The 25,186-nt window shown below is 32.5% G+C and overlaps 2 protein-coding genes across 4 annotated transcripts in view; both read right to left on the bottom strand.

The window, feature by feature from the left end:
• Window positions 1–6,061, bottom strand: part of LOC119637297 (A disintegrin and metalloproteinase with thrombospondin motifs 7) — a 39,656-nt gene extending 33,595 nt beyond the window's left edge. For all 3 annotated transcript variants that reach the window (XM_038033234.1, XM_038033235.1, XM_038033233.1), the window contains exons 1-3: window positions 5,912–6,061; window positions 2,745–2,964; window positions 2,503–2,662 (exon numbers count right to left, since the gene is read on the bottom strand). In XM_038033234.1, coding sequence (XP_037889162.1) covers window positions 2,503–2,662; window positions 2,745–2,964; window positions 5,912–5,993 — 462 coding nt within the window. In that variant the 5' untranslated portion in view covers window positions 5,994–6,061. The remainder of the gene's footprint in view (window positions 1–2,502; window positions 2,663–2,744; window positions 2,965–5,911) is intronic.
• Window positions 6,062–6,088: 27 nt separating this feature from the next.
• The window catches only part of LOC119637296 (zinc finger protein 33B-like), a 33,305-nt gene continuing 14,207 nt past the window's right edge, over window positions 6,089–25,186 (bottom strand). Inside the window, exon 4 of the transcript XR_005247236.1 lies at window positions 6,089–6,267. The gene's annotated coding sequence lies outside the window, so the exon portion shown is untranslated. The remainder of the gene's footprint in view (window positions 6,268–25,186) is intronic.

Raw genomic sequence — 25,186 nt, 5'->3', positions numbered from 1 at the left:
GTTTCTACTTGTTGTAGATTAAAGTTCTTCGAATTATCGTGTGTGGCTGTGCTTTTAAACCTAATCTGTACGTTTCAAGCAAGTTTCTTTACTATGTATTAGTTTTTTTGATCAATTTAGGCAAATTTCACAAAGTCAACAATAAAGTCAAACGATAAGGCGGCTATTGATCTGAATATGAACTGGCTTATGATATACCTATGGCGACGTTCCGAGTGCGGCAAACCCAATAGCAAAGTTAAAGCGTATGCTAAACTTATCTGAATGTAATATTTTTCTTGCATTTGCAGATGAAAATAGTGGATAGGTGCATACAGGCTTGAACGTGAATTTTTTTTTTTCTTGCAAAGAATATGATTTCAAAGCGAATGACTTCTTTAGCAAGAAATCATTAGAGTAGAAATTTCGTTGCGCATCGTTTCAATTCTATTTTTTATTTTTTTTTTTTTGTGAAAACTTCTACATTTTTTATACCTATCGCGAAGAAACGACGACTTTCTTAATCAGTTTGTAAGTTTAAGAAATACATATCAAAAACTCCATATAATAAGTTTTAGCTCCAGCTATGTCTGTCCAACTGTCCATCTGTTGTTGAAACTTACACAGACAAAGTTGTAAAAATAGAAAAGTACATTAAAGTTTAACTTTCTTATACTTTCATACTGTATCATAGTATTCAGTACCGGTTAAAGTCGATAAATAAATAATGTAAAAATGGGTGTGGTATTCAAACAAAAAACCTACTAATAATGGCGAAACGAAATCGAAAAAAATCTATTGCGAGAAAACCTTGAACGAATATTTATAGATAAATATATTAAATAGTTAAGAAGTATTGGGACGAAGAGAGAGAGAGAGAGTAAAGAGAGAGAGCGAGAGGCAGAGGGAACAGAATATTTCGAAACGTACATTTGCATATGAATTAAACAAAGATAATTAATTGCAATATATAAGCATCCCTTTTTAGATTCGTCAAGATTTTCAAGCGAACTGTAAAGATGTTTGAATACTCGCTAAGATCGTGTTAGATCGCAAATCGAATATTGCAAACTAAATTAACGACGCACGTCTCGATCTTATAATTTTTTTTGTAATGGCAAGAAAATGACTGCTTTTAGGTTAGAAGCATTTATCCAATTCGTCCTAATTTTTTCATATAAATAAATGCCTAAATTCTCTCCATCCCCCTGTCCCCCACTGACCAGCATTCCCTATGCACGCTTTTTAAACTTCTTCTTTGACGAATCTTTCCCTAGTTACGTATCATGTTATGGGGTCTTGTTCAATCCATATTTTCAAAAACAAAGAGCTCGGCCCCATTCTTTGAATAAATAGTACAACTGTAAAAAGTTGAAATCATGATTTGGACATCAATTAACTCATTTACATTATATTACATACACGTACAGAAATATACTGGGTTAGTGGTTTGAGGAAATCTGCTCATTTTACTTTTTAAGGAAACCATTAAGACAAATCTCGATTTTATTGATTATTTTGCACAGCAAAATTTGGGGATCATACTTTGAAATGCCATCACTCGGAGTCAATTCTAGAGCCAATGGACTTAATTGTTCGCTTATCAGAGGTAGTTCTATTCTATGATTTTTATAGCATCCAGTTTCTCGCATCGAATCGGGATTTTAATTAACATTTTGTAAGCATGTATTCGAGCATGATGAAGTTGAAATGTGAAAAATAAGTAGAATAAAAGTCACATTACAAAACTCAAATAAAAGGAGAACTAGTACAAAGGCCATGACATAACCTCAAAGAAAAAGGCAAATGCACAGTGACGTTACGAAAAAGAAAAACGGCAAAGTCTTCATTTATTTTGTTAGTTTGCTAAATACAAAAACTAATGAAAATGCTTTTTTCGAGTTTTCGAGTTCGAATGTTCACTATTCAATCGCGTTGCAATCTTTTTTCTCTTTTCGCCTTATGGGTTGATGATAGACGCTAATAGAAATAATTATTTCATTAACTCCGTTAAGTGCGTGTTTATGACTTCAATGACAAATAATTGTTTGCTTCCGTTGGATGGAGTGAAAAATACGGAATAAATGAGCAAAGTCAGCATTGAATGTGTTTACAAATTGTTTACATTTATGTAAATTAGTCGATTTTTTTTCTGGTTGCCTTTTCAAGCAGTTCATAGCATTACCTAGGCAAACACGTAAGTGATGGTTGGCGGTGGTGAAGTTAAGTGTGGCGCCATGCTACTATTTTTTTCGTTTTTGTTTTTATTTCTTTTTTTTTTTTTGTGGTTGTTTTTTTCTCAAGCAACGTTAGAAACACAATAAACATTTGGGGTAACGGATTAAGAAACCGGTAAAGACACTCAATCCAGCATAACTGATTAAAGTAGTGGGAAGGAGTATACAATAGACAGAAGGAGAGAAAGAAAGAGATGACAATTGTTTAATTTGCCGTTAAATTTCATTTTGACAAATTTTGTCGATTTATAAAAAGATTTTCATTTTTCTTGAAATCGATACTTACCAAACCTTTGCATGTCGAAAGTGCCACCCGTGACTGATGATGTCCTCGTACTTTGCCGTGATAATGACAATTTGTATTCTTTTGCGGTTTCTTACGTATACGTAAATCTCTTTTATGTCTTTCAACAATCAGATGCGGTGTCATGAAGTAATTGTGAGGCCTTTGAAAACGAAAAAAAAACAAAAAAACAAAAAAACAAATGTTTAGCAACTTAAATATTATCGGATGTTTAACACACTTACAACAACTCCAAATGTAGCGTATCATTATCAATATCCATTTGATAATGTACCTCGGCTTCCGTTTGATAATGACATCGTTCCTGCAAGTTTCTACGCTTGCGATTGTGTTGATAATGTTCGGTATGATGATGTGTTAAATTGTACGTTAAAAGTTCACCATATTTTGTTACTTTTCGAGGTATAATAAGTTGTCCAGAAGTCAGTTCGTCCGAAAATAGGCCTACATAAACGTACAAGTTAAATGAAATATAATTTAATTTATTTAATTATTATAGCAAAACACAATTTGTTTCATTTAACTATATATATACTATAAAATATATATAAATATATATAAAATAAATATTATAAGTGAAATTCGTTTAAACAAGTTTATCTGACAATATACTTATATCATAAATCACATAAGACCATAAGGAGAAGTAGCATTTTAAATTTAATTTAAAAAATTACACGGTTCAACGCATGAATGCCGGCAATTATTATGCAATCATATCCATGTACAAACACATTCGCAAAGGCAGGTAAGTAGTCGGACAGGCGGACAAGCGGGCGGCCGGGTAAAAATTGAAGGCGCGAAGGCTGGCAAGCAGGCCAGCTAGCAGACAGAAATCATTTCAAGTTTTACTTATTTCATAAAAGCCAAAATATATGTACATGTATATATACTAAATATATATATATATAGTAAACATTTACATTATATGTATATATATTAAAAACATTGACATACACACGTAAAATTCATTCATAAAAACTCACGCGAAACTTTTTACGTTGGCGTCAGCTATATAAATAAATTCTAAAGATAAATTGAAAATTCAAAACAGCGAAACCGGCAGCATACACTCTCTTACAAATAGGCACACAACCATAATAATAATAGCAGCAGCAAAAACAATAACAACAACAATAGCAAGAGTATAGCACTTTATAAGTGTCATAAATTAACAGCGACAAAAATGCAAATTACGAAAGCATAAAAGAAAATTGTTTTGAGGGAGAAAAAATCACCCATAGAAGAGATTGAAAAAAAAAAATATATATATATATATACAAAAACAAGAAATAAGCATGAAAATTGAATTACCACCCATGTTAACATATGCGTTAATTGAAATCATTTATAAGCCGCAGGCGAAAATGATGAAAAAATATTCATTAACATGGTGACACCGTAAGCCGTAAGAGAGGGAAAAAAATGAATTTAATATTTATTAATTAAATGCAATTACTTTGTATATCAATATGCATTGGGAGAGGACAGACGGGTCGGGTCGATAGTAATTTGGAATTTTATTTCTTTTAGCATAAAGTGAAAACGTAGCAAACATTATTAGCAATATTTACTTCAGCTAGACGGCAATAATTTAATCGTGCATAATAAACGAATATTTTCTTGTCATAATAAAATTTAAGAAGTACGCTTTCACTGCTTTATAAGCATGAGTTATTATCGATTTCCGCTTTTTTTTTTTTGGTTAAGGGAGTAAATTAAATTCGACAGACGGGACGTTTTCCAATAAACGGACTTTCATGAAAATAATGCGTAATTTTTGATGTATTATTATCATAATTAATGAATAACTGTGGTAAGCGAAGTGATATAGAGTATCCGATCCCGGCCATTTTCAATAGCGTTCGTTCTTGAACCAATACAATTCTTGTTACAATAAATCAAAAACTATACCTAGAGATTGACTGCAAAAGTACATGAACAAACATTTGACAAACAGGTAATCTTAAAAAATCGAAACCGAACCACCTTCAATAGCGTTCGCACCTTTAGATCAAAATATGTGAACGTATCGAATTTCTGCAAAATATCTCTAAAATTGCGACCTGTAGGTTGAACACAACAATACATGGCCAGACAGACAGACAAGCTTGAATCGATCTAAGAAAACTATTATGAATCGATTGGTATAATAAAAGATTGATCCGTTCTAGGTGTTACGTACACCTGTACGAAGCTAACAAACCCCAGATCGTAAATGGTGTAGGTCGATTGTCTAAATGTAAACGACAAAATACGGCAAAACTGGTATATAAATTAAGGAAGATATATAGTAGGAATTTTGCCGAATATTTTTGTTAAACCTTAAAATGATCTCTTCTATGCGTTTCAAATTATTCATTAAAAGTTCTTGAAACTAGTCTTATAATAGCCACGAAATTTATAAGTTAACCATACTGACTTGTGCCGACGGCCTATTTCAAGGCGACATTGCAAAGTTGATCTCAACATGTTATCTTCGTTGCATGATCTCGTTAGGTGATCTATGATATACCCACTCGGTAAAAACGTTTGCAACAACTAGAAGGAAGCTTCAGAACTCTTGCAAGCAGATTCATATTCAAAATGTTTGCTGAGTCATTCAAAGGACACGCCTAAAATATGGCATAAACTGAGAATTGGGTTTTTCCCTTCTTCCTTATAATAATCTACAACAAATATTACGATGACAATTTCTGCACATGTAGAGTATATTCTTTCGATAATTCTACAGTACCAGCAAGCAAAGCGGCAATAATCGGCTGACCCGCACCAATGCTCGTGAGTATGGGAATTTCCCAATTGAACCAATTGAACGCAATAAATATCCAAATATATATCACATTTTCGTAGAAAGAAAAAGTCGAAACGGATGCCATACCGTCGAATTAGTAGATTGTGAAATGAACATCGAATGACAAAGAAAGTTATACTCGCTTTAGAGTGAACCGTTGAAGGGCATTAGGTGTTAGGTAATCAAATGGAAGCATTTTTGGTTTGTGAATGGTCTCGGAGAGTTGTTTGTTTGAGACTTTAGAGCAATAACTGGTTGGGATTGCAAAGTAAGTAAGTAACTAGATACGCGAATGTTCACTTTGCCATCATCACAAATTTTGCTACCGCCAGCCTTTCAATGGCAGGCGGTATCATAGAGCCATGGAAATGAACGGACGGGCAGACAGACGCACGGATTGAAGATAGTGAAGATCGATTTAAAATATAAATGTTTTATAGATTGTCCTCCTACATGTACTAAACGGAATGGCAAATCGAAATCCTTCTCAAACCTTCGCATCCCTCGGTGATTGGTATAAAAAAATGTACAAAATTTCATTTTGAGCCGCACGTAATTTTTCTTATGCATATCTCCGATGCGTAGTAAGCAACTTACCAAATAATCTCTCATCGCCATTCGCTTGCCAGGCACTTATTAGAAGGCATATTAATAAATTCACTTGTGCCTGAAGTTCCATTGTTTTTATTACTTATTTTAATTTATTTGATATGAAAGACAAATCGCAAGATATTTATTTTTCTTTTCATTTAATTTTTTTAATTTATATTTGGATTCCTTTTTTTTTTTTTTTTTTTTTTTTTAAACAAAATTGAATGTAAATTCTTTAAAGGTATTATTTAACCATTGTCCATAAGTTTTTGTATTTTGAAAAATATTTTTGACATGGCAATGTGGACATCACGTTCTGTATTGATCGGCAAAAACAATAACAAATTTCCTTGCGATAGAATCTGAAAATAATACAAAAAAAAAAATAAATAAATAAACAATTTTTGATTTAAATTAATTTCAAGAATTTATTAAAATAAACAATGAAGTTTTATAAATGAAACGCTGATGATAACTATTAAGAGCCATTTAAATAAATAAACTAAACAGTCATTAGCATAATACTACTGGGTGTTAACAACAACAATAATCATAAAAATAAATATATATATATATATATATATATGTATATGTAGAAAAGTCATAAGTCTTCCTTAATTAATTGTCCAATTTATTCTTTACAATATTATAAATGCATATTTTAATCAAAGCATAAATGTCATTTGTCATAATTTACGTTAGTGTAGCGATTTCGATTGATTTCATTAAAAAGTATTTCAAATTAAAATAAAAAAACGCCATCGAATCGATTGTTCTCTTATTGTGCGTTAAGTAATTCATATGATTTCGCTTTCATTATAAAATTTTTGACGACGATTTATGCAATACGTTGCATACACTTATATATATATATATATTTGTGTAAAATTAAATATCTATAACTGCTGTTTGGTACGCAGTTAGGGCTAATTTTTGCTCGATCGATTTTTTTTTTTTTTTTTTTTTTTAATATCTAATTATTTTTTGTGTTAGGCTTTTGCGAATATATGCAACACTCAGAAGGAGTTGAGAGACACCCACGTTTGTTTTATTTTCTATTCAGAATCACTTTCTGAATCAATCAAAGCTTGTCTATTCGTCTGTTCGTCTCGTTTTTTTTTTTTTTTTTTTTTTTTTTAAAACTGTGGGTCGCACTTTTTGAAATCAGCATATTTTGGATGGTTCGGATCGGACCACCTTTTTTAACCGCTTCCCATATAAAGCCCTCTTTTGAAAAGTCTTTATATGGATAACTGTATTAAGCGAAATACTGTAAAAAATTTAATAGTGAGCCGTGTCCTACTATTGAATTTCTGGATGTTTTCTATGCCATGAGTATGATTCCGTTTTTGTGTGACGACAAAAATTACCCTTGACATAGCCCATAAAAAGTATTGAGTGCAGCTAATGTTCCAGGGTCAAGTGGTACTAAATACGCGATAAAACCCTTCTCAACGTGCATAACTCAAAATAGACAACTGGTTAATATAGACTATTCAGTCAGTCAATTAAAGCCATGATTTAATTGATGACACTTATGGATAGTCTTAACCAAAGCAAGTAATATCTGGAACATAAAAAATAAAAATGAATTTTAGCGGAAAACTTTCATTAAATATATTTTCGTATCGAATTTTCTTTCGAATGTAAATAAGTGAGAAGATTACATTTGTGTGTGACCAAATCTTTCATGCCCGTCACCAATAACGAAAAAAAAGCTAAAAATCGGTTAAAACTCAATTTTCATGCTCTGTAGCATAGGATAGGCGTGGCGGAATTTTTTCTATTTTTTAGAGTAAAAGTGGAAACTTATATCGCGTATCTGTTGGAATTTAAGGATAACAAGCAAAAAGCAAGCAAAGCGAAGATGTTCACAGTTTTTGTTGTGTAAGCATGGGGGAGTGTAGGTGTATCCGTTGACCGGTTCGGGACATTTACAAATTCTTTTGCAAATTTAAAGCGATATCTTCATTTTCGTGAAGGCGAGAACGCTTGCTACATATACTACATAATTGGACCGACGGACAAATTAACAGACGAACAGACGGACGGATGTTTACAAGCATTCTCAGTTTCACTCTGATCAAGAATGTATAGAGTTTCTGAGCATTATAAAAGTTTTGACAAAAACATACACATACACCATCATATTGGATAGGCGCAGCCAACGTTTTTTATTTTTATACAGATATCGACAGAATATACATAGGAATTTTTATAGGTTTATCCGCTGCAGTCTCTGAGCAATGAGCAAAAAGCCCCTTTTTTTCCTTTTGAAAAGCAGAAGTGTTTCTGTAATCGTGTCCTTTGACAGGCTTGGCCTATTTTTTTAATACCAATCTGCCTACGAGATTTTCTCTAGAGCTCCCTTCTGTTCCTTGCAAACGTCTTGACAAACCGGATCTTCCCTGATCCTTCGATATCGAAGTGTATTGAAAAAACGCAATTTTCTTCTTCGCTTTTTCTACAATAATTTATGGTGAGTTATATGGACGGTTGAAATTTAAGCCGTAGTCAATGGTCAGATTCTACCAAATGTTAAACCGAGTATATAATGATCTGATCCGTTCATTTTGGATTTCTAGCAAGTGAAACATAAAATAATTCATACGAGTTAATATATTTCTCGCAAGGTTTAATTTACGCGAGAACCTCTAAAAGTTCTTCAGAGTTGTTATCTTATATAAATTAATACCTCTTCATTGTCTTTAAAATCTTGAAAAATGACAAGACATTAATCTAACTAAAACACTAAATTGTAACTTCCAACTATGCAAGTGGCCATCAGGGTTAGGGGGCTTTCAAATCGATAATGCGTCGAATAAGTGAACACAAATGTTGCCTATAAGATCGTCCGCACCATTAAAGAGATGGTGAAACTTGAAAACTTGTAAATTTTCTTTTCTTTTCAGGCCCTAAATAAATTAGTCGATAGAGACTATATTCGTGCGCAGAGCATTCTTTGAAATCCAGAGAAAAAACATTCTGATCTTTATTCGCTTTAGGTTATTGGGGAAAATGTTTTGAAAGTTTCGATTCTTTTCTCGTAATATTTTAGTTTAATTTGGACTTAATCTATGACAATTGTTAAGGCTGCGACAATGCTAGTATCCGACAACCGATCAAACAGGCATACATAGAATAAGTGTAAGTACTGATCTTGATATGGTGTTCGCAATAATTTTCTCTGAATGTAATAGTAGGGTAGTAGGGTACAAAAATTAAGACGATTCTGTATTTTGACTGCTTGATCACAAAAGCTATCAATAGAGATAAATAAGTGAAAGTTCTCACAGCAAATATGTCTTGATTCGGGTCACTTTCGCTTTTTTATTTTTTTTTTGCTTACAAAAATGTAATGAATGTTTTACCAGTGTTTTAATTTCCTTCCTATGTACGCATAATTTGCAATAACTTAAGCTAGATCAGGTCTTCATGAGGTCACAAATGTTGTGTGATGTTATATGTAACTTAGACCCGTAAGTCGCATAGATTCTTTCTTGTTTGTTTTGTTGTGTAAAACTTCCATATAAAATGCAAGACAACATTTCCAACGTTACGTTCCATGTAAGTGTAAAGTATTTTTCCGATATATTATAACCGAACGTATAAAAGCCGCAAGCATTACATTGTAATAAAGCCTTTATCACATAAATTGTTGCTAATGTGTGATATGTGTTTCTTGGATGTTTGATGAATTGTAAACAGCTTAACTTATTGATCAATTGACATCATTTTTTGGACAAAACTTATGAAAAGAAAAATGTTAAATAAAAATTTAAGATCGATTATATTATTTACGATAAACTTTCGATAACGTGAACATGTTATCAACGGACATGCAAATCATCACTGAATTGGTCCTATTGTTCATACTATCCAAGAATATGAGAGTGCGTATGGGATTGCCATTGTTACAAATGTAGACGTTATAAAGATTGATATGCCATCGAGAGATGTCGATCATACAAATATCGATGATGAGTGTGTGTAACGTATCGTTTTAAATCTGGCACCTCATGCAATACCCACATCTTACTGTTCGCTGAAAATTCACAAAAACTTTAAAAGCAAATTTCCTCTTAATCGATTAACATTTTCAAGAGACGCAAAATTAATTGAATGTGAAATTTTCTAATGGAATTGTTTTTTTTTTTTTTTTTTTCAATTAAATAAATTCAATACAAATACATTGAAATGAATGGATGAAATGAATATATTATGTTCGATTTATGACATTAATAAATCGATTGGAAACGATGAAAACGATTAGAAATAAATCCCTCACGCTCGGTATACATGAAATATGATACATTTGAAAACAACTTTTACGATTGGATGAGTTCGATTGGATTTTATTGGATTGGATTGGATTGGATTGGATTGGATTGGATAGATGCCTTCAGTTAACAGATCAGTTCAATTTCTCGCAGCAATTATTGGCGCCGCAATCATATAATAGATTGAGCTAGCTAACAACAACAACAACAACAACAACAACAACAGCATATACACATAAACTTGTAGCTACCATAAGAGACCATAAATCTAAAACTACTAAGCTACTGCTGTCTTGGCCTCACATCTTCAACATGACTGTCAAAATTATTATTTTCTTTGATATAATTGCCTTAAGGATTTTTGATGGTAAAATTTATTTTACGCTATGACTGGTTTGCTATGGTTATGTTGTGCTCGTTGTCTTTAAACTTTTGGAAGGCAGCAGCAAAGCAAAAAAAACAGATAAAACGCTTCGTAAGGAAAACATTTCTGTGTGTTTTTGCTTTTTGAAGTGTGATCAATGTATGATTGCAAGTCACGATATAATTTTTTTATTTTAGTTATTTTAATTTTTTGATTTTATCGTTGATTGTATTTTACAAAGTTTTTGAAAGAATTGCTTTAGGCTTTGAAAAACGCATGCATAGCTGCAACAGTGCATGAAATACATAAGTGTGCGGAAGTATCGAAGAAGCCGCAGCATAACAATCCCATACATATTGTAACTCCTTCGAGTAGTGACGGTGACGATTGAAAGCTTAACATTTAATTTATGCTATATCTCCTTATAGGACTATTTATATGCTATCAAATCAAACCCCATTTGAGACCTCTATCTAGTCGATGTCACATCTGAATTAACATTTATATAATAATACCATTTACTAACAATTAACGTGTTTGCGCTGTAATCTTTTGCCCACCTATTGCATATTTACGTCGATTTAATAATACAAGCGTACCTCCGACCCATATCCATTGCAAATGTCCCTACGTAAGATTATGGCTCCATTGTGTAGATAAATTTCTTATGTAAATAAATCTCTTATGGCGGATAACGCAGATTCGAATTGCATCAATAGCTCTTCTAATTTCGTCATCTTTTTATTAGGCAAATGTGTCTGCAGTTGGTACTGACGCTTTCATAATGAGCTTTTCCGATCTACATAACCATGATTCGTAAAATCTCTGCACAAAAATCGTACTATGAAATTCAAAGAAAATTCGGAAAATTATGTTTTGCAGACTTGGGACTGAAAAATTGCGCTTACTATAATACAGTTAGCTACAACTTCAGCCATAGATAAATAGTAGTCGGGACTATCAAGTCAACTTTCGCTGGCTCAAATCTCAGTGCGGTAGACCGTATTTGGTGTAAAACTTGGACGTAGCATACGCTTACTAGGCTGCGTCAACTCCTTACCTGTTCCTCTTCCCCCATCATAAATGGTAAATTTTCATTGCTTCGGCTGTCTGGAAATATCTAAGCGAATAATTTAAGAAGTGTTTACACCAACATGGCCTAATTACTAACCGCAATTAAAATTAGGGTAAAACTGATTTAAATCATATAGCTTTTAAGCGATACACTTAGTCATCATTATATTAAAACACTTTTTAAATACGCTTTGTAGAATCGCTTTAAACCCTTTCTTAAAAATTCTATTTGATTTGTTATTTGTTATGTGGAAGTTATCTCACTCTAAGTGGCAAGCCCCTGTTATTGATCAGGAGGAGCTTTCGTCCAAAAATTAACAAAATTAGGATCACTTGAAACGAGATGGCTTCGACGTCTTTCGTCTTTTGTACGTTAATATATAAAAACTGCGTGCATGTATTTTGATCGTCATTTTGATATCTATGGATGAAAACGATAAAGTAATGCATAGTACCAATGTACGCAAAGGTTAAATTCGACGAGTTTGACCTTCCTTCCAAGGAGCGCTGAAAATTGTATTCTCGGCAATCATTACTTTTGTTATTTAATTTGAAGAAATCTACTACCGAAGACATCACAGACTTTTGGAAGATTATGGTGGTACTGCTCTTTCATATCTCAATTGTTAATTTTGATTTGAACGGTTTAAAAGTGTTCATTGACAAAGAACGGTCCAGATAACCAAAAAAGTTCGAAGACAATGAACTGCAACACCTATTGAACGAAAACCCAACTCAAACCTTTAAAAAGCCTTCGAACAACTTAGTCCATAAAAACCTTTTGTAAAGCCTTCGAGCTTAGCAATTGAAGAATCAACTGTTTGTCGACATTTACATGAAGGAAAATGGCTACCATACGAATGCCATTAAAAATGCCATTTTGAACCGTTTCAACACCGCGGTTTCATTCCCTGCCAGAAAAAAGAAGAGTTTCCTGTGGCGTACAGTGCCGGGGCGATGAGAAGTAGATCTATTGCGACAGCCCCAAGCGCGAAAAGTCATGAGTTAGTCCGCGGGAGCCATACACATCGGCACCGAAGCGGAACATTTACACCTACCAAGTATTTCTGTGCACGTGATGGGATCAGCAAGGTATAGTGTATTAGGAGCTACTAAAGACGAGTGAAACTCTTACCGCAAATGCCTATCGTCAACAAATTGAACGATGTATTGTTGCTAAAAATACCAGCAATTGCGGTTAGCAGAGGCAAAGTCATCCTTTTGGATGGCAATACTCGGTCACATGTTGCAGAAGTTGCCAAGAAAATACTGTTGCAGCTTGAATGGAAAGCGCTGCCGCACCCGGTCCTACTCACGAGACATGGCACCTCCTGATTACCACTTGTTCAGATCGATACAGCGGAACTTGACTGATACGCGATTTCGAAATGCTGAAGAAGTGCAAAAGATTCGCTCGCCATGTTGGCAGTGAGATTGGAAAAGTTGTAGGAAATGATCGAAAATATTTCATTAATTGCTGCAATTTTTCTCAATATATATTTTTTTTCTAAGTGAAAAAATGATAAAAGTATATGCAAGCGCCTCATAAAAGAAAATTATAGGTGAGAATTGATTCGTTCTGAATTGTATTCTTCTAGCTTAAGGGGAAATTTTTCAAGTCCTTTTGTTTTACTCCTTGAACGACGTTCGTAATCGAACAAAGCAAGGCAAATTTGCAATATTTTAATTGCTTATCATTGTCATTTTTAGACTCATAGATCTGCAAATGTACAGTGGATACCAATCGTTTTTAAAATAATCAGAAATCTATTGAGAAATGCAGCACTAAAGAGAAAGCCAGTTTGCCAGTTTGGTAGTGGTAGCAAACTCTTCTTGAAAAATTAATTTATACAGTGATTTGCACGTTACCGCAATACTGACTTACAGTTCTGCTAATTTAAAAAAATTTGAAATGTATTCCCGTTACTTTTGCAACAGAAGGTATGAAATAAAATGTTTTTCAATTTAATTAACATTTCAACTAATTAGATTGTAAACTGAATTTCTCTTTTACTATCACTTGGCAGTACAACTTTAGAATATGAATGTGAACACTTTAGAAAAAAAATGTATTTTTTTCTGTTGAAAATTTATCGCTCTACGGCAATATATCACCTCAAGCGCAACGGTATTTATCCAATTAATTTATCTTCAATATTTTTTCTTATAACCAACCAAGTATTCATTCATACAGACAGTCATTCATGTATGCAAAAAGCCTTGGACATCTTGCTTGTCTGCTTGCCTGGCTGACTGCCTGCTTCGTTGACTGGCTCTTCTGACTGACTTGCTTAGTTAGTTCTTTGAGTGTCTGTCTCATACTTTTGTAATTTTATGAATGAAATGCAAAACTTGTATAAAAACCAAAAAAAAAAAAAAAAAAAAATTTTTTTCTTTTTTCTTTCTCTATTCATTCATTTAAATTCGCGCATGAGTGTCTTTGTATATAGTATGCGTGTAATTTTTTCTTAATTCATGAACTATTTAATATAGAGAAATATCTATGCACACACTTATTCACACACATACCTAGAAATTTAATCAGCCGATGCGTTCATATTTGCGTATATAAAGTTATTTTATTTATTTATTTATTTATTTTTTTTTTTTTTTTAGATTACGCTCACACATGGCTTATGTGGGCTTTTGTATGTTTGTTAAGAATGAGGGAATTTCTGGCATTATCATATACCGATAGACAATAAAGACGGGCATTAGTATGTATGCTTGTCATTGCCTGCCTGCCTGCCTGCCTGCCTTCCTCTTTGTCTCTCTGTTTGTTTATCTGGTTGTCTGTCTGTCTATCCGTCTGTCTGGCTACCTATCAATCTGTCTGTCTGTCTGTCTGTTTGTCTGTCTTTCTTGTTGTTCTTTTCCTCTATAAACTATTGGTTTTATCTGTCAAACTCAGGCAAACATTTATATACATAACTTCAACATAAAAATTTGCTTTCGTTGTTGTCGTTATTGTTATTGTTGTTGTTGTTGTTGGTATTTTGTTTTTAGGAATTTATTGATTACACGTTTGCGCATTGACACTCGAATGTATGTGACAATGACACACATTTACATATGCAAATTCTTAATAATTGACAATAAAGAGACATAAATCAAAAGAAAGAAGTTACTACACATACACGCACACGCACATATGTACCTAAAGCATTCTGACACCTTTCAATGTTCTGTCGCAAACAAAACGATTACTTTAAAAATAATAGCAAAATTTCAAAGAATTTCTTCAACTAATGTATCATTTCACACTATTTCTTGCTCAAAAAAAAAAAAAAAAAAAAAAAAAAAAAAAAAAGGAAAAACAACAAATTATAATTATATGCTACATTTAATAAAACAATCACGGAACGGATACCTATGTATGAATGCATATATATGCATGTATATATACATGTATGTATATATGTATGTATATGTGTACGCATGCGAATGTTAATGTTGATAAATGTTTAAAGCGTTTCTGTAGGCGTATGATTACTATTAAACATTGTTTTCCTTTTAACACTATAGCAAGAAACATATCTGAAATACGCAACAACAAAAGCAACAGCAAAGTTAAAATATTAACGAGGGTGGTATGATGTGGTGTCAGCAACACTATTAAAGCTCTTTTTTTATTGATTTATAATTATTTTGATTGTTCACGTTTAATATGATTGCAATAGTTTATGTTGTTTATTTCTATATTTGTACATAGAGATGATGATTGCATGAATATGTGTTACGTATATCTAAATACATCGATAACATCATACTACGATGATGACGATGATGATGATGTAATCCTCATAACAAAACAATCTTTTAAATTTGATTTTATTAGTTAATGAACAGATAAACACACGTAAACGCACATATATATATATATATATATATATATATATATATACACACACTTATATTCACATAGATAGATATAATATCAATTATTTAATGCATTTTAAAGCTAAAACCGTAGGAAATCTGCACTCGCCTGTCGAGCGAATCTTGAATGCCCAAGTAAACACCTCAAGTAAATACCAGATATTAATGCAAGAAAGTTTGTTGCTTAATTTTATATAAATACGTATATCAAATATTTCTAGCTAAAGTAATAATGTTGGCTTAAGATTTGTTCCATCTTTTTTTTTTTTGGCTTTAAATGATTCATTATTCCTTGAATAATCAAATACGATATTTAGAAAATTCTAGTTGCCTTTGCAAGCGTAGTCACTACTTGAAAAATTAGCTAAAATTGTAGTCGGGTTTTTCTCGAAACTAATATCTTTGAGCTGGAGAACGGCCATATTTCTAGCGCTTTTAATTCACGATCAGTTGAAATCAAAATTCAACTATATCTTCGCAGTTCACAACCAGCAACTTATTTTATAGTGATTTTTTGAAAAATAATGTTGCGGAAATCCTAAATACATTCCGGGTAATTAATTTTTCCAAATGATAAATTCTCTAGAGAGGAGAAAACCAAATGCACATTCGCAGCGCGACATGCAGCTGCCGGGCGACGAAAAAGATTAGCGGAAAAGCAGGTTAACCGATTAAAAATGAAGCCACGAATATTCTTGTTAAAATGAATATAAGTAGAATATTTACGGAAGGCAGAGTCAGTCGGACAAGAACATTTGAGTCGAGAGTACTGCCAAAATAAATTATGAATAATCCTATTGTTGAGGAATATAATTGTAAATAAAAGAATTTTTAAGTGTATTTCTATTGAAAATAATATCCACGATCTAATGGTATGAGGCCTATTTTAGAAGAGCGAAACTCGTAACCATAATAAGTTTTTTACGCACACCTTTTTAAATCAACATTATCGCAAATCTCACGTGCCTTAGTCGATATTAAAATATGCTTGAACAATTTTCTACCTTTTTTTTTTATTTTCAATGAAATATCTTCTATTTCCCTGCCAACAATGAAAAATCGTGAAGTTAAATGCGGCACGTTCGCCTATTGGAAATCTTCCACCACCTGAATTGTTGTCTTAAATACGCAAAAAAATTCCCCGGGACACAAATTGTATGCCACTCAAAATCGCTATTTTTCGTTCATTTAGAGAAAACCAGACAAGAAACAAAAGACAATCTAGATCAGATAGACTCAAAGTACGAAGAACTAACAAATCAAAAAATGAAATGAAAATATCTCTCCGAGAAAGTGTTCCATAAAACTCAAACTATTTATGTCAAAACTTAAAAACTTTGAACTCGGCAAAAACAACTCGAAAATTAATTTTATATATATCGCAATTTCAAATTGCATCCATTTAAGATTCACTTAAAAGAAAACACTTGTCGATCAAAGGCGAGTTTTCGTTAACTGCAGACCATATGTAAGTATATCGATCACTAGTAATTTTACAGCGTATATGGCCTTGATTAGCATAGCGCAGCATAATTAGTGACATGGACTCAGATACGGTTGTCATCCGATCGCCTGATGAAATCAATTTCTATACAAAAAAAAAACATTCTTCTAATCGTTGTCGCAATAGGTACCTACGCTTTTAACTACGGGGAAAAATAATAATAATTTTCCCGTTCCTTTCTAAGTTGTGGCTTCAAAAACTTATAAAATAGTTTTTTTTTATTGTAATATTATTCCCCATATCACCTTTAGTTGGTTTGGATCGATTCAGTATCAAGGCCTGGCTGTCCACCTTTACGGTTTTTTTTTTTTTTTTTTGTGTTCAACATAAAGGCCGCCAATTTTGGGGTGTTTTGATGCAATTTGATACTCCACAGACGTGGTTTGATCCAACAACGAAAATTATTGAAAACAATTTGGATCGGACCATTTCCCATACAACGCCTCGTTTTGAAAAGTCTTTGCACAAATACCCGTAGGGTGGTGTAGGGTATTTAATGGTAAACGATGGCCCACTGTAACGCTTTTATTTGTCTTTAATAAAATTTTCGTGGTAACTAAGCAATATAATTAAAGATTAGACTACAATTATCAAGGCACAGTGAAACTTTATAGTCTAGCAAGATTGACTTTTAATTCTCTCGATATCACTTTACCTTTAGTTATTTTCGTAATAACATAATAAATATTGTTCTTTATTTCTCTGGAAAAGCATACTTCTCATGGGGGAGTCCTTACAGGGCGTTGGGTCCAAAAAAGTGTACCTATGTGGTCCAAATTTGTCACAATCCATTTCTAGATCAAAATTGCTACTATGAACTAAAAATTGCATCTTTTTGCCATATAAACTCTTAATATATGTACGAACGTTTATATGATAGAGGTGTTAAAAAATTTCTTCCATCCGTTTTCGAGATAATATTGCTTAGTAAATTTTGCTCGAGAAGTTTTGAAAATTGCAATTTTTGTTTTACATAACGACTATTTCAACGTGAAGAGTTATCTGGGTAACGTTTGCAAAAGTGGTTGGATCCAATTCATTCACATTCCATTTATCTGGATCAAAACACATACACAGCATTAACTTTTGTCAACATGTCTTAAAACATTTGCGACTTGTAAGGTGAACACAAAAATACATGGACAGACATCAGACGGACAAAAAGATAACCTTTAATTGATTGGGAAAATGATTGTGAATCGGAAGATATAATAAATAATTTACATACATCCGTAAGGGTATGAGATTAAATTCGAATTTAACTAGGAAAGTTACCTACCATTTCTGTTACCAAAACTTTGTTAACGACTTAACAGAGCTCTGTTAAATAATTACAATTGAGATATAGTTGGATTTGAAAGCCTACTCCGTTTATATTAAAAAAAGGAAAACATTTTTGCAGACATCTCATGAACTATTTTTAACAATTTTTTGAAATTTGGTATATTAGCGAAAAATGGATATGGAAGAACATCCAAATTTGAGACTCTAGTGCGGCCTGTACAGTCTGTAGTACAATATATACACTATGTTATAGTATAATATATTCTAGTACAAAACACACTATACTGTCGTGCAATATATAAACTATGCTGCGGTATAGTACTTAGAACATTTTGTAATACAGTATAGTGTATTTTGCACTAGTATATGTTGTACTATACTATATTATACTATAATATAGTGCATTATCTTCACACCCTTTACATCCGTTTAAATTTAAATCCATAACCATAAGTAATGTGTAGGGTATCAATATAAGGCGTTATAAGCACATGTACTAAGTGAAATACTGGCAAATAGTATAAGTCATGATTTAATATAGTGATTATATCGAGTAAAAGGATTTTTGACTTCTCTTGCAAACAAAATCATGCATACGTCAATTGAAAGGCATATGGGAAAATACTGTCCGAACCGTAGATAGCGTTTATCTTATTTAGATTATTTCGTATGTTTATAGCTTTTTTTAATCATATTTGTAAATGTTACAAATAGCATAAAGCAATTGGTATATCGATGGAAAAATTAGCGAATGATTTATAATGAACTTTTCAATCATATTCTCTCACTGATTGTTGAATCATAAATGTACCAAAAACTTTTTAAGTACTCTAAGCGTTGGTTTTGTATAACATAAACACTTTTCTAATAGTAAGTTCCTTTTTTTAATTGATTGAAGGAAAACTGTTTTATTCAAAAAAGTAAAAGAACGAAAAAAAAAACTAACAACAATAAAGCAACAATTCGTATACATATGCAGATAAAGCTAAAGCTAATCAAAATTTTTTTACTTTTTATACTTAAGTCTTATAAATTTCTTAAATAAATTTGTATAAATCTCACAATAAAGGCAAGAAAGCGATTATGTCTCACGACTTCATACACAACATGTAAATTATTCTTCCATATAATTTCTTTAGGCCACGTAATTCAATTTCAGTTTAACGACAAAGAATTTTGACAGCAAGCTAATGTTTACAGCCAGCTTCCGTAGAGATATTACAAACATTTTGGCGTTTCTATCAATCCGCGTCGTTTTCCAGCCTAGTTAAAGGCCAGAGTCTAGGGAACTGCAAAGTTAATTGCCAGTATCCTAGCGGGTAATATGCAACAAATAAAGACGAGACAAATGTCTTGGTTTGATGTGAGTCAATGTCTGAATATAAATGCTATTTTTTATATACATTATATAGATAGATAAAGGTAGAATATTGGATATTTATCAATGCAGTATATTTTAGTGCATAGTAAGGCCAGTGCGAAATATGAGTGACTGTCACTTAGCATAATTTGAGACATGAATAGTTTTATTCGGTGATTTGGTTTCTTCCTTCACCTGATTACTTTGTTTATAAAAGAAGTAAAAATATTATGGACGGCTACGGTCCACCGTTAAATATCCCACTTCGTTTAATGGTATTATTCATCTAACGATTTTTTGAAAGAAGGGGTGTTATGTATGATCCGTGGTTGAAAGTGTGATCCGATCCGAAACATTTTCAATAGCGTTCGCCTTTGGGCTGGAAGATATCAGTGTGCGAAATTTCATCAAAATATTCCAAAAATTGTGAGCTGCAGACGGACCGGAGGATAGACAAGCTTAAATCAATTTAGTAAGTAATTTTGAATCGATCTGTATTATAAAATGTGGATATATCCCAAGACCTTTTGAGTGTTGCATCCATCCACAGAGAGTTAATCGTAAGCAGCGTGGGATATAATTACGCTGATATTCCTAATAGGTGTTCACATTAAACTTCGTCTTCCATTTCCATACCGCCCGTATTTCCATATATATCAATTTTGTGCGGATGCATGGAACACCCTAAAGGACTTAAAATACGTCTACTCTTTATTATACCGACTAATTTAGAACGATTTTCCAAATCAATTTCAGCTTACGTTTGAGGGATGAGTCCTAATAAAATTATTAATCAAAAATCCTTATGTATACAAGTATTGTAATTTTGAAAATTTGTTTAGTAACAGTATTTTGGTATTATAAATTGAAGTGAAAAATTTCAAAAGAATGGAATGATATTTTTAATCCCCTCCTACATAGACGTTCCTACGACAAGTAAACTTTTATATCGCAGAAAAATCTAAGTTACAATATTTTATGATGAAAATTGGTTTATTCTTTGACATAAAAATTGATTGTAGGAAGTTTGATCCAATCTATTGATCTATTTTTTCGATCTTCCTATCCTATATACAAGCTACCATGAAAAGTATGCATTCATATGGAAGCAAGATATCATTTTTGATCTTTTATCACGAATGAAATCGTATACGGTATTTAATGGTTGGCCTGACCTGATTATACTAGTTTTACTTGTGTTTTGTAAAAGATACCTAATAAACTTATTCTCTGCTTTAGACACTAGATACGTTCCTCATAAAATTGTACATATCGTGACTGAAAATATTTCTTAGTAAAAGCATCTGAATTGAAAGCGCCCATAAATGTGCTTTTTTTTTTTTTTAATCGATTATTGAACGCAAAAAAGAGTAACACATTTCATAAAATACAAAAATAATTCAATGTAATTGTGAAATGGAAAATATTATATAAAAAAATTAATTTCATAGTAATAAGCAAAGGTATCTTTTTAACATTAAAAACAAGAGAACACACAGCAGACAACAAAATAATAATGTTTTCTTTTTTTATTTGCAGCTTAGTATGCAAATGGTCTAAAAATAATGAATTAAAATTAAATAAATATAATATGTTTATGTATGAGTATGAAGTCAAAATTGGTCTTCTTAACAGTTCTGTTTTTTTTTTTTTTTTTTATTTTGATCTTAAAACCATATAAGATCAAAAACATGTAGACAGTGTAGCTTGCAAAGTGACAGGTAGGTATACTTCTTAGGGTTACAATTTTTTATATTAAAATATTTTTTGATTTTATCTGAACGTACGAATAACAGTAATTTTTTTTATACCCCACACGCTACACTTGAGCGAGCAACGATATACTTAGTTTGCGAGAATGCATGCAACACCTAGAAGGTATCTTTTATTATAGCGGTCGATTTAGAAAATGTGCTAAGCATGTCTGTCCACCGCTACTTCTTGTTTTCTTCTTGTACCCAACCTATAAGCCGCAATTTTTAATTGTATTTTAATGAAATTTGCTATAACCACGTGCTTTGACTCAAGGACGGACCGTATTGGTGCGGATTGGACGACTTTTTCGATCACCTCCCATATAAGAACTTGCGTTGAAATATATAGGAATAACTGTATTAAGCGATGTGGTGCACGGCATTTAATAGTGGACAGTGTTCCACTATAATGCTTTTACATATTCGAAAATATTTTAGTTTACTTAAAAGAACTAAGAACATTGTAGTCGGACAAGGCAGACCATTAAATACCATATACCACATTGTTTAATACAATTCTTACTTTTATTTTCGAACACAAAAATTGTATCTTGTTTCTACATAAAGGTATATTTTTCGTGTGCGTACCTGATGTAGTACAATTTTCATCCTTACATAGAGCAGGACCCAAAAATAGGTGTAGATCACCCAAATTTTGTAGAGTTCATTTTTGTATGAAACTACTATTATGGATCAATTTTCATTACCACATATTAAAACTTGAACTGAACTTTTCTGCTCTCCAAAGGATCAATTTTTACTATTATGATATAATTTTCATCGTAGAGCATTGAATATTATACCTTTTTGTCGTAAGAGCTTTAGTTGTCGCTATATGTGAGTGTTTTCAAATATTGGCCTGGCCAGTCTAAAGTTTTCATACCAATTTAGAACGCCGAAACACTACTACTTATCCACTTTTGGCGAGAAATTTTGAAAATAACAAAGTGGTCGAAAAAGTGCACCGACCCGACTCATTTTCGATACCGTTCGCCCTTGGGTCAAAACACGTCAGCGTATCAAATTGCATCAAAATATCCCATAACTTTCCCACCTATAGCTTGAATCACAATTTTACAAGGTCAAACATCAAATGGGCAAATGGACAGATGGGCTTAAATCAATTCAGATTATAAATCTGAATCGATCGGTACAATAAAATGTGGGTCTATCTTAAATCATTCTACGTGTTACATACGTCCCCGCTAATTTAATATATCCTCTGCCACAAGTGACATAGGGTAGAACCACACGTGGCTTTTGAATTATGAATTGTTATACATTATTTTTTTTATTTACCGAACGACCTTTTTATTTTTAACGAATCGAAACAATTTTACTCAATTCACATATGCATAATATTTTCACATATAAATGGCTTTGACCACAATTACAGGCAAGCCGAAGTCATGCAATATACTTTCCGTTCTTAGAGATTTAAGTTTATTTTCTTTCCTTTTGGGAAAAAATTTAACAAAATATGGTGAAACTTCGTTTTCAAAGCTTTGTGAAAGCAGAGAAACGAAAGGTTTACGCTTAGTTCTAATAATAAGAAGAAAAAAGTTTGAAATTATCGAAAAGAAAGCGAATAAGAAGCCGACGCATTATGCGAATAAGAGCGAACTATCCATTTTGACCTTTTTCGAGTTGCTTATCCGAGTTAAGATCTCCCTGATAAATGAGTTAACTAAAAAAATTGCTCATTTTCGCTTACAAGCTCCCATTTTATTTATATAATATTTTTTATAAGAAAACCTGAATCGATTTTCAAACACTATGCTGCTGATTATAAACGAAATTGTTGTGCAGCAAAATATAGATAGATGTATAAAATTGTTGACTTTTATTTGACTGTATTTTCATCTTTGTACATTTGTAGGCGAATTTCGAACGAATCTCATCTCTTTTCTGTACTAGTCTTAAACTCTTAGCTCTCTGTTTAAATTTAGCTTTAAAAACCGCATCGACAAATCAGCGCATATTGGGGCATGATCAATCATTCCAAAATCCAAAAGTGATCAATATTGAGAAATATATGCATTATTCGTGGCGTGTCGATTAGTGGAGGGAATTTAAAAGATACCGTTTATTGCACGTGAATACGAGACCATCGCCAACAGATACTTATAGATTATTGAAGGCAATTAATCTTTGCTTAAAGCGACTAACGCCAATGCTGACAAGTGTAAGATTTGATGGGAGATTGTTCCGTCGACAAAGGCAGCATACGATGAAACACTTTTCAACGACTGACGTCATTACGAAATGAATGACAATTTGCGGATTCCTACTCAAACTGATAAATTGAAATCGGCTATAAAGCAGGCGCACTAACTCAAACTTGATCCTATCACAGTCTTCTTCCCACAGAATCAATGTAGAATGTACATTTTTGACCTTCTTCCTGCAGGGAATAAAGTTATCTTAACTGAAAACAAATCAAGACACCATTAAATACCCTACAAAACTTTGTTTAATATAGTTATTTATATAACAGCCTTTCAAAATACGACTTGATATCGCAGATCTCAAGCACTTTCAACAGCGTTCGTCCTTGTGCCCAAAACCTATCAGTATACCAGATTTCATCAAAATATTTCAAGAATTACGACCTATAGGTTGAACACAAGAAACAAGACAGACACGCGGTCGGACGGACGGGCAAACTCAGAATCATTTTTCGAATCGATCGCTACAAGAAGAGTTGGATATATTTCACGTCTTGCTAAGTGTTGCATACATCCACACCAACGTCCGCACGACAAGCTTTAAATAAGAGTACCAATAAACCTCTATTGCTATCTCTTACTATTTGTCTGCTGCATAAGTCTAAAGGCAAGTACCAAGCCTACAGAAATGTCAACTCTACTCTTAACCAAAAGAGGCAACACAAAAAAATTTGAAGAATGTCTTGTCGGATGATTTTAATCACCTATCACATAATCTACGCTAAAGAACAGAACACTTTAGATGGGGAAACATTTTCCATCAATGCACTTGTGCTAATCTGCTTTAAATATACAGAACCGACAGCAGTTCAAAGTTAATATTAGAAATACCGACCATTTTGATCCCGTTTTTCAAATTGGCAAAGTGAAATTTGGCAAAAACATTCCTTTGTCAAATACAAATCATCTGGATGGTCGTGGGGAATATCTGAGCGAGGTACGCGAAACGAATACGAGTTCTTTTTTTTTGCGTACTGATGTTTCATTCATTGCAAAATGCAAAAAATTATAAGTCAATGAAAAAGAATACAACTTGACGTAAGAGAAGTACAGTACTGTCCAACAGTTTTCAGAATACGTAAAAAAAAAACGAGATTAGAAAATTTTCACCCGCCTGAGTAGCCGAAGGCGAGGAATTTCGACTTGCAAGTCAATGGTCGTGGGTTCGAAATTCAAGTGCGGTAGAGTTTTTAATAAAAGCCGATAGCCTTAGATGCTAGTGCTTCTAAGAGTTTAGTCTTAGAATTTATTTCTCTGGCTAAATTAATATATAATAATAATATTAATTAATATATAATAATAATAATAATAATAACAATAATAATAATAGAAAATCTAAAATTACAGGATAGAATTTTTTTGCTTTTATTTTACTAATTTTTCGCGATTGTGCACGAAGATGTTTTACGAAATATTAAATGTTTCAGAAAATCGATTTTTGAACATAGTCGTAGAGTCGTATCATAGGACTTGACAAGGTGGACACCATTTTAAACACAATACCGGGCCAAATAAACGAATTAAAGGAAAAACTTCGGTAAAATTCAAACTTGA

This window comes from Glossina fuscipes, unplaced genomic scaffold (assembly GCF_014805625.2).
Source record: "Glossina fuscipes isolate IAEA_lab_2018 unplaced genomic scaffold, Yale_Gfus_2 59, whole genome shotgun sequence".
NCBI classification, from domain to species: Eukaryota; Metazoa; Arthropoda; class Insecta; order Diptera; family Glossinidae; genus Glossina; species Glossina fuscipes.
Note: the sequence above shows the minus strand (reverse complement) of the source record. Positions and strands in the feature narration are given on the sequence as shown.